The following is a 15,505-nucleotide window of genomic DNA, read 5'->3' on the forward strand; positions in this document are numbered from 1 at the left end:
GCCTTCCTAAAATTAATCCACTCTGTAACTGCCCTTAGTGGGCCAAGTGGATGGAGCTAATGCTGTATAACATGTGAGGTCTTAGGTGCCATGAGCTGCAGAGCTGGAGAAGCCAAGGGCTCTGGCCTTCCTGACATTTTTCTGGCAGTCATCCTGCTGATTTAAGCTCTCAGTGAAAGGCAGGCTCTGGCAAAATGACCTCATGAGAAGCACTGGTCCTGTTAATCTGAATGTGTCAGTCTCTGATGTCAGCTGGAGACTGCATTTCAGAGCATTGTTTTCTTCTCCTATCTTCTAATTCTTGAGTCTTTCCCAGAGATCTTTGTCTTACAGCTCTACCCAGATGTTCAGCCAAAGATGGAAGAGAGGGAGTTATGAGTTTTCCTTAACTCTCTATCTCTGAGCTGGTGTATTTTAAAGCAGGAGATAACAGAGTTTTTGGGCTCTGATAGCTGCCCCATAACCATCTTGAAACCATGGAGCAGGAGGACATGTTATAATATGCAATATAACAGCCATTTAGGTTATTGTGATGTAGCAGAAAGGGGCTGAAAGAATACAAAATGAAAATAAGAAGGCAGAAAATTAATTAATTTTAAAAATAACCTGTAGTTGTTGCCATTGTGTCTACTCCCAGCTCAAGGCAATGTTTGATTGCAGCAACTCTTGCTCTAAAGATGTGTTAGCCACAGCAGGGATTTTCACAATAAAAATAAGACATGAAAATAAATAGCAAACCTCATCTGCAAACCTCTATGATGGATTGAACCACATTTGGCTCTTCTGTGATGATCTTCTGTGATGGGTTGCTACATTTACAGCCCAAGCTTTAAAATTACTAATGACATTGATTTAATGCCTCTTTTCTTCCTGGAAAAATGAAGTTAATAATTACCAACATGGTGTGAGCCAATGCTTTCTTCTATTTTGTTTTTTGCCCTATAGTAACCACTCTCTTTTTTTTTTTTACCCCTCATCTGTCAAACACTCAACATTCATGACAATGTTGTGTTCTTCCTCAGCCAAGGTCACAAAACTCTTTGTGGGGGCCAATGGATGAGGCTTCCCAGTGCTGAGGGATGCTGAGCTGATCAGTGGGGAATGCAAGGGTGATAACGTGACAGGCTGTAATTAATATATTCAAGCATATTTCTGATGTTGGACCTACTTTTTATGGCAGCTAGTTTAGTTTTTTTAATTTTTTTTTTCCTCCTTAGGTTTATCAAGGCTTACAAGAAGTTTGGATTGCCTCTTGAAAGGTGAGTCCCAGCCTGGCCCTGCTCCAGAGGGGAGCCATGGAGGCACATTGTACTCCTGAGCACTCCAGGCACACATTGCTCTGGGTGTTTGACACAACCTGCACTGACAGCACAAGCCTTGCTGTCCTGCCACAGACCCCAAGCTCTGCTGCGCACTCCCTGGTGCCTCTGTTGATGGGCACTGATGAATGCTGGCTGAAAACCAGCTGGAGCAGTGGTGGTGCCAGGCTGTGACACAGCAGGGTCCTGCTGGCACAGTCCTGCCCTTGGGGCATTCCCACTCTGCCCAGAGAGGAGAGGGAGCAGCTGTCAGAACAACAAATGCTACCCAAAACACTTGCCAAGCTTCTCTATGCACGTTAGCCTCAGGACTGGATTTGGAGCATCTTTCCATGCTCTGTCCCTCCTGAAGGGAAACAAAGAGAGGCATCATCCTTAAACATGGATCTGCAGGGCCCTGGCTCTGGAAAGGTCTCAGGGCTGAGGCAGAGTTCCCTGAATGTATTATAGGAGAACTTCAGTGCCTTTTTAGCTGGGTTCTGCTCTCCTGGTATGAAATGCAAGGCTTGCATGTGAGTCTTGATGTTACTGACTTCAGGCAGGCAAAAGGGACAGCAGATGGCAGCTTTGGACCATCAAATGGAGTTAATGTGGACCTGGAAAAGCCTGAGGGAGTACTGGACAGTCACAGAGGGTCCCTGTTGTCCCCAGGAGAGACAGTTCTCACCTTTGCTTTGGTACTAAAAAATCCAGAGGATTGGATCAGTTTTTCTCCATCTGCACTGCAGCTGTTAGACAAAAAAAAAAAAAGACAACACCTGGGTTGTTTCCTGCACGAACTCAACTTGTGCATGTTTTATGCATTCACATGTGTACAGCACTGAGCTGTGAAACAATGGAATAGGAAATGATTGAGAGAAGAGCTGCTGTATCACACACAAAACTGTCCCTGTTCCCCAGGCTGGAGTGCATTGCCCGGGATGCTGAGCTGGTGGACAAGTCTGTGGCTGACCTGAAGCGTTTAGGGGAGCTCATCCACAACAGCTGTGTGTCAGCAATGCAGGAATATGAGGAGCAGCTGAAGGAAAATCCAGCAGAAGGTAGGCAAGGGGGTTGTTAGGGTGCTGCTGTTAGGGTGGTTTTGGGAGTGTTCCATGGAGCTTGTGAGGAAACCATTCCAGTGCTGGACAGGGAGGCCACATTGTGAAGCAATGAACAAGAACACACTTAAACCACCCCATCTCTGCTAGGCAGCTCTCACCCTCAGAGAGGAGCCCCTGAGCTTTCTGTTCAGCCTGGAAGTGCCTCTTGGGTCTGTCAGCTTCTGCTGGACATGAGTTTTTGTGAGGAGAGGCTGCAGTGACCAGTTCATTGAATGCTGGGCCACAAAGCAAAGCAGATCTTATTTTAACTGGAAATCAAACTGGTGCTGTGTACTCCACAGTAAAGCTGGGTCCACAGCAATTCCCAGAGCTGGAATCACCACCCACTCTCTGTCTGGCTGCTCTTTGCTGTTTGTTTGGACATACAGAGTCAGGGATAGATTTCCTGCTGGGTCTCTGCCTGTTGCAGCTGACCAAGACTGCAGAATCAACAGCTACAGTGTACTTAGAAGTATTTTTAAGAAAATGGTACTGGGAGGTGTTTAAATTGCAGATCTAAGCGAGTTAGTGGAAGAAAACTTATATTTTGGGCCTTATATTTAAATAAGAGGTTGCAGGCAAGGTCTTGATCGCTGTCTGTGAAGCCATTTTACAGAGACACTTCCTTCTGTAAGCCTTCCCTTAATTAATGCTGTGTTTTATTGCTGAGCAGGGAAAGGACCTGGAAAGAGACGAGGTCCTACCATCAAGATTTCTGGTGTCCAAGTCAATGTGAAATCCATCATCCAGCACGAAGAGGAGTTTGAAATGCTGCACAAGTCCATTCCCTCGGACCCAGAGGAAAGGAAGAAGTGAGTTTGGCTAAGTAGGCAATGCAGAAAGAGGCTCAGGGAATTTGGATTTTGTAGTGGGAAGAGAATAGCCTGGATGTGTGGATTTGCTTTGTCCTCCACAGCATTAAAAGCAGCTCGTGTTTGAAATGTCTTTAGGTACCGCCTGACGTGCCGTGTCAAAGCTGCTCATTTTGATGTAGACTGGGGAGTGGAGGAGGATTCTCGCTTGTTAGTGGGAATTTACGAGCATGGGTATGGAAACTGGGAGCTGATTAAAACAGACCCGGAGCTGAAGTTGTCTGATAAGGTAGGTGGCTTTGCTTGCTGCTTCCATTGGGTCCATTGCAGTGCTCGTAGCAAACACGCCTCGTGTATTCCAGAAACAGATGTTTGTGTTTGTAACTACTCCAAAAACCATGATCAATGATAATGAGGAGAACAGTGGCCTTCATGGAATGTTGCATGCTGGATGGAAAGCAGAGTTGTGTCGTTTGGTGGGCAGTACCAGGTGAACCACACTGAACTGATGCAGGCAGAAAGTGGCGGTGCTGACATGTGTGGTTCCATGCACAGGGTGGAAGAGGCTGTGTGACTTGATGTTTCCTTGAGCATCTCACAAGAAGCTGAGTGTGAATTTCTGAGTGGAAATAATTTTTCACAGATTTGACACTGCTTATGTGAAGGCTGGTCCATGTTAGCTTCGAGGGTATGGTTACACGACTGGGAATGGCAGCACAGCCAGCTGGAAAGCCTCCATCTAGTTCCTCTGTTCCTCAGTCATCCCCACAAGAACAGTTTACAGGCACCATGTTGAAATGATCTGGGTTAAAAATAATCCACCATCCGTTGTGTCAGTGTGGTGGAAAGAGTGTGGAAACTGCAGCACAGCGCTGAGGAGCACTGGGAGTCTCCACATCAGCTTTGCTGCCAGCCTGCAGCATTCCCCTGACATCCCTGCTGGTGCTTTTAGCAAAGATCAGGCTCTGCCTGAGAGCTCTCCATGTGTGGAGCTCCGGAAGGCATTTTGCAATGGAAACAGCTGCCTGAAACACGCCACCCATTTTCCAGTGAAGTATGAAGTAAACCTAGCTGGCAAGCTGAGCTATTTCCTCCACAAAGTGTCACCTTTCAGCCTTGTTTTCCACTAAAAATTGTGCATCTGTGCCCCTGCTGTAGCAATGTCTCAGGTTACCAGAGTGACTGGGCTGCTGTGACCAAGCTGCCACAAACAAATCTGAGGTGTCAAGGCGAGTGGACTCAGTTTTGCAACTCAAAGTCCCAAATATAGCTTGTAAAGGGTTTTTTTCCTTCAAGAGAACTTAGCAAGCTTGCAAGGCTGAGCAAGCCTTGGTATCCTTTAACTTGTGCAGGATTCCAAGGGGAGGGATGCTTGCTTGCTAGGAGCTTTGCCTTTGGCCAAACAGGGACAGGGGAAAGGAAGGCTTGAGCCTTCTTGTTCCCCCAGAAGGTGCAGCATCTTCTGCCCTTTGCTGGGCCTGGAAGGGCTGCTGCTAATGTGTAAATCTTTTGTCAAGCTTTGTGCCTACAGGTATATATATATTTTTTTTTTTCTTTTTCTGCTTTATCAAAGATCCTACCAGTTGAGACAGATAAGAAACCTCAGGGAAAACAGCTCCAGACCCGAGTTGATTATCTACTGAAACTGCTGAAAAAAGATCTGGACAAGAAAGAAAACATGAAAGATGGGGAAGAGGTGAGATGTGGCTGCTTGATTGTGAGGGTTTCAGGGGGAGTGGTTGGCTGATGGCAGGAGACACCCTATGTTCCCAGGTCAGCAGATATCATTTCTATGAAGGAATATGGACTTATTATCTGATTACATTGTGATAATTCTCATTTAAATGATAATTAATAAGGGGCAGGTTATTACTGCTCTTACTGAAGGATTTGGGCTCATCAGGATTCCTGCCAGCCTGCAGGACCTGCAGCTGTTTGCACAATGTTCAGGAGATGGGAATGGTCCTCAGGAAGTAGCTGTAGCTATTTGCTTTCCCTGACTTGTTCTGTTTTTACCAGGGCAAGCTAAAGAAGAGGAAACCACGAGTGAAGAAAGAGAACAAGGCTCCCAAAGTCAAAGATGAGCATGGGAATGAACTCTCCTCTCCTCGGCACTCCGACAACCAGTCAGAAGAGGGTGAAGTCAAGGTGGGTCAGCCTTGGTGAGAAGGGGCTTTTCCAGGTTTCCTTGGGCTCTGCTGTTACTGCCCCACCTCACCTTGGGAAATATTCCCAGCAAAGCCCCCAGAGTCAGAGGCACTAAGATTGAGTTCCCACAGGATTGGCAAACTCACAAAACCACCCATACAGCTATTGGTGTGAAAGAAGGACCTATCCCACCTATTCTTTTAGCTCAGTGCTTTAAGGGATTTGGGGCATCCCAGAATGGCCACAAACATCCACACATTGACTCAGGGGAAAGGTTGTCTCAGGACAAAGCCTGTTGCCCTTATAAAGGAGAGAAAGAAGAATTGTTTCCCTCTCCTTTTGGGCACGTCAGCCCGTGGTGAAGCTGGAGTTTACCAAGGTCATGCTGTTGCTTAGAAAATGTTCAGACTTTGAGTGGTTTGGCTTGCAGTCTGAGGCTTTTTGTTCGTGTGCCGATCAGTATCTACCTCAGGGGCTGATCGTTCTGGAGTGCAGCTGGCACAGGAGAGCAGGGCTGCTCTGCAGCTTGCCAGCTTGTCACAGAGTGGGGCTGCTCTGGTTTTCATACCCTTTTGTCACCTTTGGGGGGATGGCAGCTGCTTGAGCAGGGCCCGATGTCTGCTTAAAGAGGTGTGAGGGTAAATCTGGGTGGACCTCAAAAGTTGCCTGTGTTTTAAGGATGTTTTATGGAAGAAAATGTACATGAGGTGAGGGACTCCAACTTTGTGCTATGACTGATATTCTAGGAGGATGGCTTGGACAAGAGCCCAGTGAAAAAGAAACAGAAGAAGAAAGAGAACAAAGAGAACAAGGAAAAACAGACATCGTCTAAGAAAGAAAAGGAAAGCGATAAAGAGAAAAAGAAGACAAAAGACAAGAAAGAGAAGGTATGTGGTACTTACAGGAGCAGCATGATAGGGAAGACCATGAGCAGGACAAACTGTGAGACTTTGGATTAATTAAAGGCCCTGTGTGAAGAGACATCAGTGTAGCACCATGGGGTGAGGGGGTATCCCTTTTTCAGCCCTTCTGAATGGCCATAAAAAGTAGAAAAGGCAATACGTCCTAAAGCTTCATGGAATGTGACCAAAACAGAAGAGATTTTTGTCAGGCTGCCTTTAAAGTACAGCTGTCCCTGTGACATGGGTATGGCCACAGAGCTGATGCTAAGGAAAGAGCCTGGAGCACTCAGATCAAAGTTCTGTCCAGCTGTGATTTATCACAGGGTTGGCAGGTCCTTGTCTGTATTCCCCTTTAATTTAAACTCACCCAAATGACCCAAGTGTCCACACCATCAAGACTGTAAGTTGTCATTGTCACTGTTCAGGAATCAACAGAATGAGTATTTCAACATCACTGGTATGCTGGAGACTCAAATGTCTCTTGAATTTTGGGTACAACTGCCCTGAGGCTTGGTGCAAATTGGAAGGGGGATAAAAGCTTCCATAATAATGACCTGAAGTACCTGTCCAAGGAACAGGTATGTACTACATGCCCAGTGTGTTTTGACACTGAGGTCATAAGTGCAAACCAAGAAGTTTTGTTGCCTATGTAGGGGAAAGTTTGCTTTCCAGAGATTTTTGGTGTGGCTTTGACTGCAAGTAAGTAATATAGTTAAAAATGTACATGATCAGGCCATGATTTGAGAACTAGTGATATCACATAAAATTGCAGATGCTTGTAGATATGAGACTACCCTGAGCTCTGTCCTTTGCAGGGGAGAGATACTCTTTATTTTAACCTCTCTTCCAAGTCTTCAACATTGGTTTCTCCCCATGAGTGTGAATATCGTATTCATGTCCAAACTCTTGGCTCTGACTTCTCCCTGCTCCCTCATGGATGACATAAAGCTAAACAGAGCCATTGCAGCTCAACAGTTGGAGATTTTGGGAGGAAAGTTGTAGGAACAGTGCCCAGGTTTAGCAAGTGCCAGTAACAACAGTGTGGAGGTTGTTAGCTGGGTCACTGGGGATCCTCCATCCTGGCTCATCGTGTGATGTGTGTAATTTGTCCTTGTAAAGCCTAAAGGTGGCGAGGCCAAATCTGGAAGTAAAGGGAAGAGATCACAGGGTCCTGTCCACATCACTGCAGGGAGTGAGCCAATCCCCATTGGAGAAGATGAGGATGATGATCTGGACCAAGAAACATTCAGCATAGTGAGTATTTTCCTTGGGAAATGGGAGGGCAGTGCTGAGAGCCCAGCGAAGTTACAGAACACCCTGTAGCCTTACATTCCCTCTCTTGTAGAAGCCAAGGAGCCACTGAAGCTCTTTCAGGCAAGGAAATGCAGGGGAGTTTTGAGGGTGACCTTGTTGGAGGTGCAGAGCTGTGTAAATGCTCTCCCAGCAAACATGCCCACAAGGCTCATTGTAAAAATTGCCTTTTAGTCAAAGTTGTCATGGCAGATTCTCCTTGGCTGAAATATCACTTCTTAAAAGCAGTTCTCTCAATGCAATTTGAGAGAATTCTGTATTTGCTGCAGGTCCTGTGGGGTTTTTTGTCTTTAACTTTGCTTCTGTGATGCACAAAAGATCCAGGCAAGCAGTCAAAAACCCTGTCTGATTCCTTATCTCTGCGTGGTGTTGATGTGCCCAGGCCGAAAAACACGGTGCTTTCGTTTCGTGTCTGCTAGTTTTGGTAAAAGCAAGCATTAAAGTGACCAAAGATGGGATTGGACAGGATTGAATTCAGCAGTCTTTCAGCTGGAGTGGCTGGTTCAGTGTGTGGAGGCTTGGATACACTTCCCTGCCTGCCATGGGATCTGTGCAGGCGCAGACCATGTGTGGTTACTGCTTGCAAAGCAAATTGTTCCCTCCTAAAAGGCAGGGGCAGTGGAGGTGGGGAAAATCTTGTCTTTTACTGATGATTGTCTGCAGCTTGTCTAACAATTTGCTATTTTATAGCTGATTTCTCCTTGCCTAATGGCCAGACAAAGCTAAACGAGCTTCTTTTCGATTAACGGGGCAATGATGTAGAGCCCTCCACCAAATTAATCACTTTCTCCTCTCTGTTGTTCTTTCAAGTGCAAGGAAAGGATGAGACCAGTCAAAAAAGCACTGAAGCAACTTGATAAGCCTGATAAGGGACTGACAGTCCAAGAACAGCTGGAGCACACACGCAACTGCCTCCTGAAAATCGGTGATCGCATCTCTGAGTGCCTTAAAGCCTACACTGACCAGGACCACATCAAGCTGTGGAGAAGGTGAGGGATCATTTTGTTTTCCTTAGCTGGTCTAGGATATTTTGAAATGGTAGTCAGAGGCTTCTGTTTTTTTTGTGGATGGATGTGCCATTGGCCTCTTACTTAACCTGCGAAATCTTGTGTTTTCTGGTCCACTCAGAATCACAGAATCATGGAATGGATTGTGTTGGGAGGGACCTTAAAAATCACCCAGTTCAAACCCCCTGCCATGGGCGGGGACACAGGTCACTAGACCAGGTTGCTCAGAGCTCCATTCAGCCTGAACCTTGAACACTTCCAGGGATGGTCTTCCATCACCAGTCCCAGGCAAATGTTTTCTCTTCAAGTTGTCCTGGTTTCATTAAAATTTATTTCAAAGCTAAATCACACAAACCACTCCAAACCTCTTTATTTTACTTTGAAGAATGTGGTTCCAGCCCTCCTGATCATCCTGTTCTGAGCTGAGACTGTTTTCCAGAAAGGGTAGAAGGAATTTGATGTTGGTTTGGAAGTCATTGGCAGTTAAACTGCTGCTTGTAGCACTTAACAGAAAACGTTCATGTCCTTCTAGGAACCTATGGATATTTGTGTCAAAATTCACAGAATTTGATGCCAGAAAACTACACAAACTCTACAAGATGGCTCATAAGAAAAGATCACAGGAAGAGGAGGTGAGACCTGAAGTGCTTTCCCTTTGATTTCTGTCCTTAAAAGTTGCTGCACTGGAAGTACCAATTCTTTCTGCCTCTTACTGTGGGTGTTCTTTGTTGTTGGCACTGTGATTTGCTCAACATCTAAACAGTCTGATTGCATTTGCCTTCTTTTTCATGTGGCATTTCTGGTCACTTTGTCCTGGTGTCCTGACCAAGCAAAAGCATTGTTTGGTGTGGCATGTGATGTTCAGTTGCCCTGTGGAGTGAAAAGCCTGGGCGTGCTGCCCTGCAGAGATCAGGTGTAGAAGCAGAGCTGCCAAACTGTGCCTGTCCTCCACCACGTTTGTGCCGTTCTTGAGCACAGAGTTGGCTCAACTCAAAGAGGCAGGAGAATCCAGAGCCTGGCAGACAAGGCCATTGCTCACAGTCCTGCTCTTCTGGTGAGAGAGCAGCTGAGCTGTATCCCTCTGTTCCACCTTGCAGGAGCAGAAGAAGAAGGAGGACATGTCCAGCATGAAGAAGCCGTTCCGCCCAGAGCCTTCCGGCTCCAGCCGTGATTCTGTGATGTCCCAGTCCCACGTGCCTCACAATCCTCACTCCCAGAAGATCCACATGCCCCCTTCCCACACCCAGCAGCAGATGCACGGCCACCCCCGGGACAACTATGGCCACCCAAACAAGAGACATTTCAGCAACACAGGTGAGCACTGGGAGGCCTGGAGAAACCTTCCCTTCTGACCTAATGCTCCTGGACACACATCCTTCTGGGTGTGGCTGCTGAGGCAGAGTGGAAATCTTCCAGGGTAGAAATCCATTTTGATTTAGGTAGAATGTACATCTTTAAGTATGTAGCTTGCTGTGTAGTCTGACTGCAAAAGCCTGGGCTCAGAGAAACTGCTTCAGTGAAGGACAGAGATAAGGGTGGGGGGAGACAGAAGGTGATAGAGAGAGACAGAGACTGCTGTGAGAGCAGCTCAACCTGATCTAGGAATTCTTTCTGATAAAGAAGAGCTAGCGGCAAATGTCACAAAAAATTCGTAAAAATGAATATGTATGAACCTATTGTGAAATTGTATGCATATGTATTTGAGAGGGGTATAAAAAGAGACCTGAAGTTCCCAGAGGTACACATGTCATTTTAGGGGAATGATTCCCACATGTGCCCAGCACTGTAATAAACGTACCGGCTTTACAACTTTCACAAAAGTTGTGGAGTTTTTTTTATCTCCGCAAAACACTGCTCAGGTTTAAAGGGGATGGGAGAGAACACGCACTGCCACTGTACTTACTGCTGGGCTAGAAAACGTGGTGATGTGGTGAGGAAAAGAATGTGAGTGAGATTTGTGAGGATGATAAAGAAATAGCGATAAAGAAATTCAAAGAATAAAATGGACCCACATTGTTTAGGGAGGAGAAAGTTAAAGGAGTGTCAATAGCTATTATTTCTTGGAGAATTCAGGGCAGTAAAACCAAATCATGACAGAGATTCAGAGGTGCTCTTTGCTCGCGGCAGACCGAGGAGACTGGCAGAGGGATCGAAAGTTCAACTACGGCGGCAACAGCAACCAGATGTGGGGCGGGGAGCGGCACCACCAGTACGAGCCGCACTGGTACAAGGACCACCACTACGGGGAGCGGCGGTCGCGCGGGGACCCCCACCGCAGCTCCGGCAACTACCGACCAAACAACCTGTCCCGCAAGAGGCCCTACGAGCAGTACAACAGCGACCGCGACCACCGCGGCCACCGCGACTACTACGACAGGTGAGCGACGGCCTGACTGGGTCTGGACGCGCAGGGGTCTGCTAAGGAAGGCAGAGCCTCCCCTGAAATGGAAAATGTAAACACCCTCCCTCCGAACTGGTGTAATTTTGAGATTAAGGCAAAGATACGGGAGCAGGAATAACAGTTTTTTGTTAGGGGAGAAAATGAAAAAAGTAAAATAAACAATGTAGTAATACAAAACAACACTGACAGGGTCAGAATATGACCCGACACCCTCTGGGTCAGGGTGTTGGCAGCAGTCCTGTGAAATGGTGGCTACAGCCCTTCTGGAGTGCCAGGTGTGGTTCTGTTGGAGCAGTGATCCTGTAGAAGGGTGTAGTCTTCCTCTGAAGGAGGGTAGTAGTACCTCCAGTGGTAGTATAGATGAGCCTGGTCTTCCTCTGGGAATCCAGTGGGAAATGGCTGCTCCCTCTGGGAATCCAGAGGGAAAAAGGCTGCCTGTGGTGTTCCAAATCTCTGATTATATCCAGGTAGGAATGCATGGCTCCTCCCCCTGGCCAGAGCTTCTCCCAATGGGATGATGTAATTTTATCAGTCATACAGTGACACTCATTGGCCATTAACAGAAGGTATTTCCCAGAGGGAGGATTGGTTGTGGAAGAGATAAAGAAAAACTAAGAAGGTAACTAAGAAGGGAACTGCTCCACAGATAGGAATAGAATGCACACACCCATTTCCAGCCTAAGACATTGCCCTCACCTCAATGGGCTTGGGGTGCTGATCTCTGTCCATTTTTCTCTGCACAGGCACCACCACGATTCCAAACGCCGGCGGTCCGAGGACTTCAGGCCTCAGAACTACCACCAGCAGGATTTCAGGCGGATGTCTGACCACAGGCCTCCCATGGGCTACCACGGCCAAGGACCCTCGGACCACTACCGGTCCTTCCACACAGACAAACTGGGCGATTACAAACAGCCCCTCCCTCCATCTCACCCTCCGGTGTCGGACCCTCGCTCGCCCCCCTCTCAGAAATCCCCCCACGATTCCAAATCACCTCTCGATCACAGGTCACCTCTGGATAGGTCATTGGAACAGAAAAACAATCCAGATTATAACTGGAACATTCGGAAAGCGTAAAGCGGCGGAGAGGGCGAAGGGCACGCCCGAGATACTGAGATGGGTGCGACGGTGGCTGCTTTCTCCAAGCCAGCAACCAGAAACTCTGAACATGCTGCTATCATCTGGCTGGGTCAAGGAGGAATTTGGGGGAGTGGGTGAAGGAAGATTTTCCCTAGTTCTTGATTCTGGTTTAGATTCCCATTTCCTTTCTCTTTTTTTACCATTGAACTGTTCTGTCATGGAACCAGCCTTGCTGCCTTGTTTGTTGTTTTGTTTTTTGTTTTCCTCAGTCCAATGGACCCAAGGGAGTTTTTCCCCAGCCAGTGTTTCCTCAGAAGGAGAAGGCAGATTGATGCTGCTTAGGATGGTGAAGAAGGCTGTGTGCCTGCTCTGACTTGATGTTATGTGACAGATGCTGCTTTAGGGTCGGGATAAACTGGTTGGGCTGGGATTTGTGTGTCACCAGCATGGGGCAATGGGAGGATATGTTCAAGGAGGGACAGGAAAGTCCCTCAGCAGCCAAACTTGGTTGAGAGAGGGACTTGATGTCCCTGCAGAATGACTCCAAAGGAGCTGGAGCCATGCTGGTGACAATTCATCACTTTCCTGGCCGTGTTACCATTTTCATGTCTTTATCCATTTCAAGAAACTGGCTCTGCTTTGATTGCTGTTGTGTCCCCTGCAACAGAAGAGGTGGGGGGATCTTCCTCCCATCTCCAGAGCTGGAACTGGCAAATCTTGACTCTGGGAGTAAGTGGGAGCTGGGAAAAAAAGGCCAACAAAAGGCTTAGTTCACTTCTAACCATCAGGAAAGAAATTGAGGTGAGAACAGTATTTCCCAGTGGACGGGGCTCAGGAGTTCATAAGAAAACTCTTCTCTTCTGTCATGGGCAGCTTGAGTGGTCCAGGAACTAACAGATGCTGGCTGGGAGGTGCAAGATCAAAAGATGGCTCTGGGGATACTGGAACTCCTAATCTTCCTGCCACTAAAGTCTCTGGTCTTTGGGAAAATCATTTCTCTCTGTGCTTCACAAAGCAGTGATCACAAACCTTTACTGTAAGTGAAAGGTAAGGGATGGTAGAGCAAAGTGAAATAGGAATATAGTGGAGTGATCACTGTTCAGGGCATGGTCACCTTCCTGCCACCTTTCCAGCAGTCAGCAGTGACTCTGAATTGCTAAAAGTACCTGCAATTACAGACCTTTTGTTTGTCTAAATTGGAAATGAACCTGAGGACTTAGCACCTCAGTGAGCAGGGACAGAATGAGGAATTCAGGACTGATCTGTAAAGATCCTTGGAGCAAATGTCTTAGAGCCTAGCATGGCAGAGGAAAAAGAGGAATATGCAGCCCAGCTCAGTGAACTTCAGGGCAAACACTCCAAGTATTCAAACCACAGTATTTGATGCAAACCAGCATCCAGCATGGACACTGGTGTGTTGAGGGGTTGGTTGTGCACATCCTGCTGGCCAGAAGCACCTTGGGTGATTATTTTTCAGGTTGGAGTTCCCTGGAGACCACAAAGGCTTCCTTGAGCATGGTGTCTGGGGCTGCATCACCACCCAGAGCTCAGTATTAAAGACCAGGCTGTTCCAGACTCCTGTTTGGCAGGGCACAGAAGCTGGGCCTCCTATTAAGATGCCAGTATTTGACTCTAATAAGCTGTGATGTCCCTTCCCCAAAGGACTGAGGGCAGATGGGTGTTCAGGGCTGGCTTCCTGACTCCAGGCAGTGCCTTGGAAGGTGCATGCAAAATGACACTAAAACTCCTCCATGCAGTGTGTGTCCCTGGAAATCTGCTGCCATCACTCCTCCCCATCCCGCTGCTCCAAGGGGACACACTGGAAGTGTTTTGTTCCCCTTTTGTTTTTATGTTGCAAGATTTCCACCGAATTCAGGGCAGTTTTGTTTCCTTAGGGGCACTTGCTGCCCTGATAAAGTGTTACACTTGTGTTTACCTGTGCAGGGTGAGGTGAAGGCGAGTCTTCCACAGTCCCCTCGGAGGGGTGGGAGGTGTGGAGAGAGCACCTTTCCGTGGTGTTTCCCACTAAGCTGTGATTGCAGGCTGTGGTATTCAACAAAGAGGTCCTTTCTTTTCAGAGGTATTAGCTTTTAATGTGAAAATGGAGGCAGCCTCAGAGGGGCAAAAAGAATTGCTGTTCTTGTCACGGTGCTGTCACGGTGGGAAGTCTGTGCCATACTCGTGTAGCAAAGGCAATACTGGCAACCAATGTGAGGGCTGGTGCAGGAGAGTCCCAGCAAGAGGCATTTTCTGTGTCGAGATACGGGGGTTTCTGCTCATCCCAGGCATGAGGTTGGTTGGGATTTCCTTCTTGTGCAACAGCAAAAGCTTTACCCATATCCACTGGAGAGCTGTCCCCACTGTCACTTTAGCCTGATGTTGAAGTCACATCATGTCCACTCATGATGGGTGAATGTTTGCTGGCTTTGGCTTTAGTGAAGCTGGAGAAGGAGATTTGGGAGAAAGTCTTCCCTGAGCACACACACACACACACTTATGCATTTAATGTCCCCTCAGCATAGGGACCATAACCAAACACAGTCACGGGGACAGGAGTGGGATCAGAGGGGACACATCCACAGCCATAAACTTCTCTGTGGTGTTTGTGACAGCATTGGTACAGCTCTTCCTTCCTAACCACCTGTGGGATTCCCTCCGGCCTCTTTGCAGAAAATAGCAGTAACTTGCTGGGGTTCAATTAAAAAAAAAAAAAAAAAAAAGAGTTTTTCAACCTGACCTCTTTGGAAATGGTGTAAAGTTATGAGTTCACATGGTGGAAATCCTGCAGACCAAAACTTGCTGTGGGGACAGGCGACGTGGTCCCAGCCAAAATGGACACGGAACCGAGTGCTGAAGTCCTTGTGTGAATGGTTTGTGATCCACACAAAAATATTTTTCTGCTTTCACCCATTTCTTCCCCACCTCTGCCTCCCCTCTGGGGAGAGAAGGACTCTTACTGTAAAAATACGGACTTTTAAACCTGTTGACTAAAAACAGTAATTAATATTAATTTATATTTGTGAAAGAAATGCCACTGTCCTAGTGATTTCTGATGTAAATATGTTGTTTATATAGTATGTATGAAATTTTCCTACATTGTAAAACTGCTGTACTTTTGATTCTTGTATATTAAAAAGTGTTACTGAGATTTTCAGAAGGGCCCCAGTGTGATGTCTCTGGGGGGTCCTTTGGCAGGTCTGGGGGCTGGTTTAGGATCACAGGGCCCTTTCCTGCCAGCCACAGCCAAGTCACCATGGATATTTTCACTGTGCAGGAATAAGCATGTTCTGCTTGGCTGTTTTTCCATAGTTTCACAGTCTGTGGTGATAGAGACTTGGAAGCTTCTTCAGATGGGAATTTCCACCTGATCAGAAGGAGCTGTACATTCTCTAACCCAGACCCACCAGGATTTCACTGGGATGATACTGATGATTATGTGTTTA

General features: G+C 47.0%; 1 protein-coding gene across 4 annotated transcripts in view; it reads left to right on the plus strand.

Moving 5' to 3' along the window:
- CHD2 (chromodomain helicase DNA binding protein 2) overlaps window positions 1–15,219 on the plus strand; it is a 100,219-nt gene extending 85,000 nt beyond the window's left edge. For all 4 annotated transcript variants that reach the window (XM_066559005.1, XM_066559003.1, XM_066559007.1 and 1 more), the window contains 13 exons: window positions 1,218–1,259; window positions 2,220–2,359; window positions 3,075–3,213; window positions 3,352–3,502; window positions 4,787–4,909; window positions 5,233–5,361; window positions 6,108–6,248; window positions 7,383–7,517; window positions 8,385–8,563; window positions 9,114–9,213; window positions 9,679–9,895; window positions 10,709–10,958; window positions 11,726–15,219. In XM_066559005.1, coding sequence (XP_066415102.1) covers window positions 1,218–1,259; window positions 2,220–2,359; window positions 3,075–3,213; window positions 3,352–3,502; window positions 4,787–4,909; window positions 5,233–5,361; window positions 6,108–6,248; window positions 7,383–7,517; window positions 8,385–8,563; window positions 9,114–9,213; window positions 9,679–9,895; window positions 10,709–10,958; window positions 11,726–12,059 — 2,080 coding nt within the window. In that variant the 3' untranslated portion in view covers window positions 12,060–15,219. The remainder of the gene's footprint in view (window positions 1–1,217; window positions 1,260–2,219; window positions 2,360–3,074; window positions 3,214–3,351; window positions 3,503–4,786; window positions 4,910–5,232; window positions 5,362–6,107; window positions 6,249–7,382; window positions 7,518–8,384; window positions 8,564–9,113; window positions 9,214–9,678; window positions 9,896–10,708; window positions 10,959–11,725) is intronic.
- Window positions 15,220–15,505: the final 286 nt, after the last annotated feature.

This window comes from Molothrus aeneus, chromosome 13 (genome assembly GCF_037042795.1).
Source record: "Molothrus aeneus isolate 106 chromosome 13, BPBGC_Maene_1.0, whole genome shotgun sequence".
Lineage (NCBI taxonomy): Eukaryota > Metazoa > Chordata > Aves > Passeriformes > Icteridae > Molothrus > Molothrus aeneus.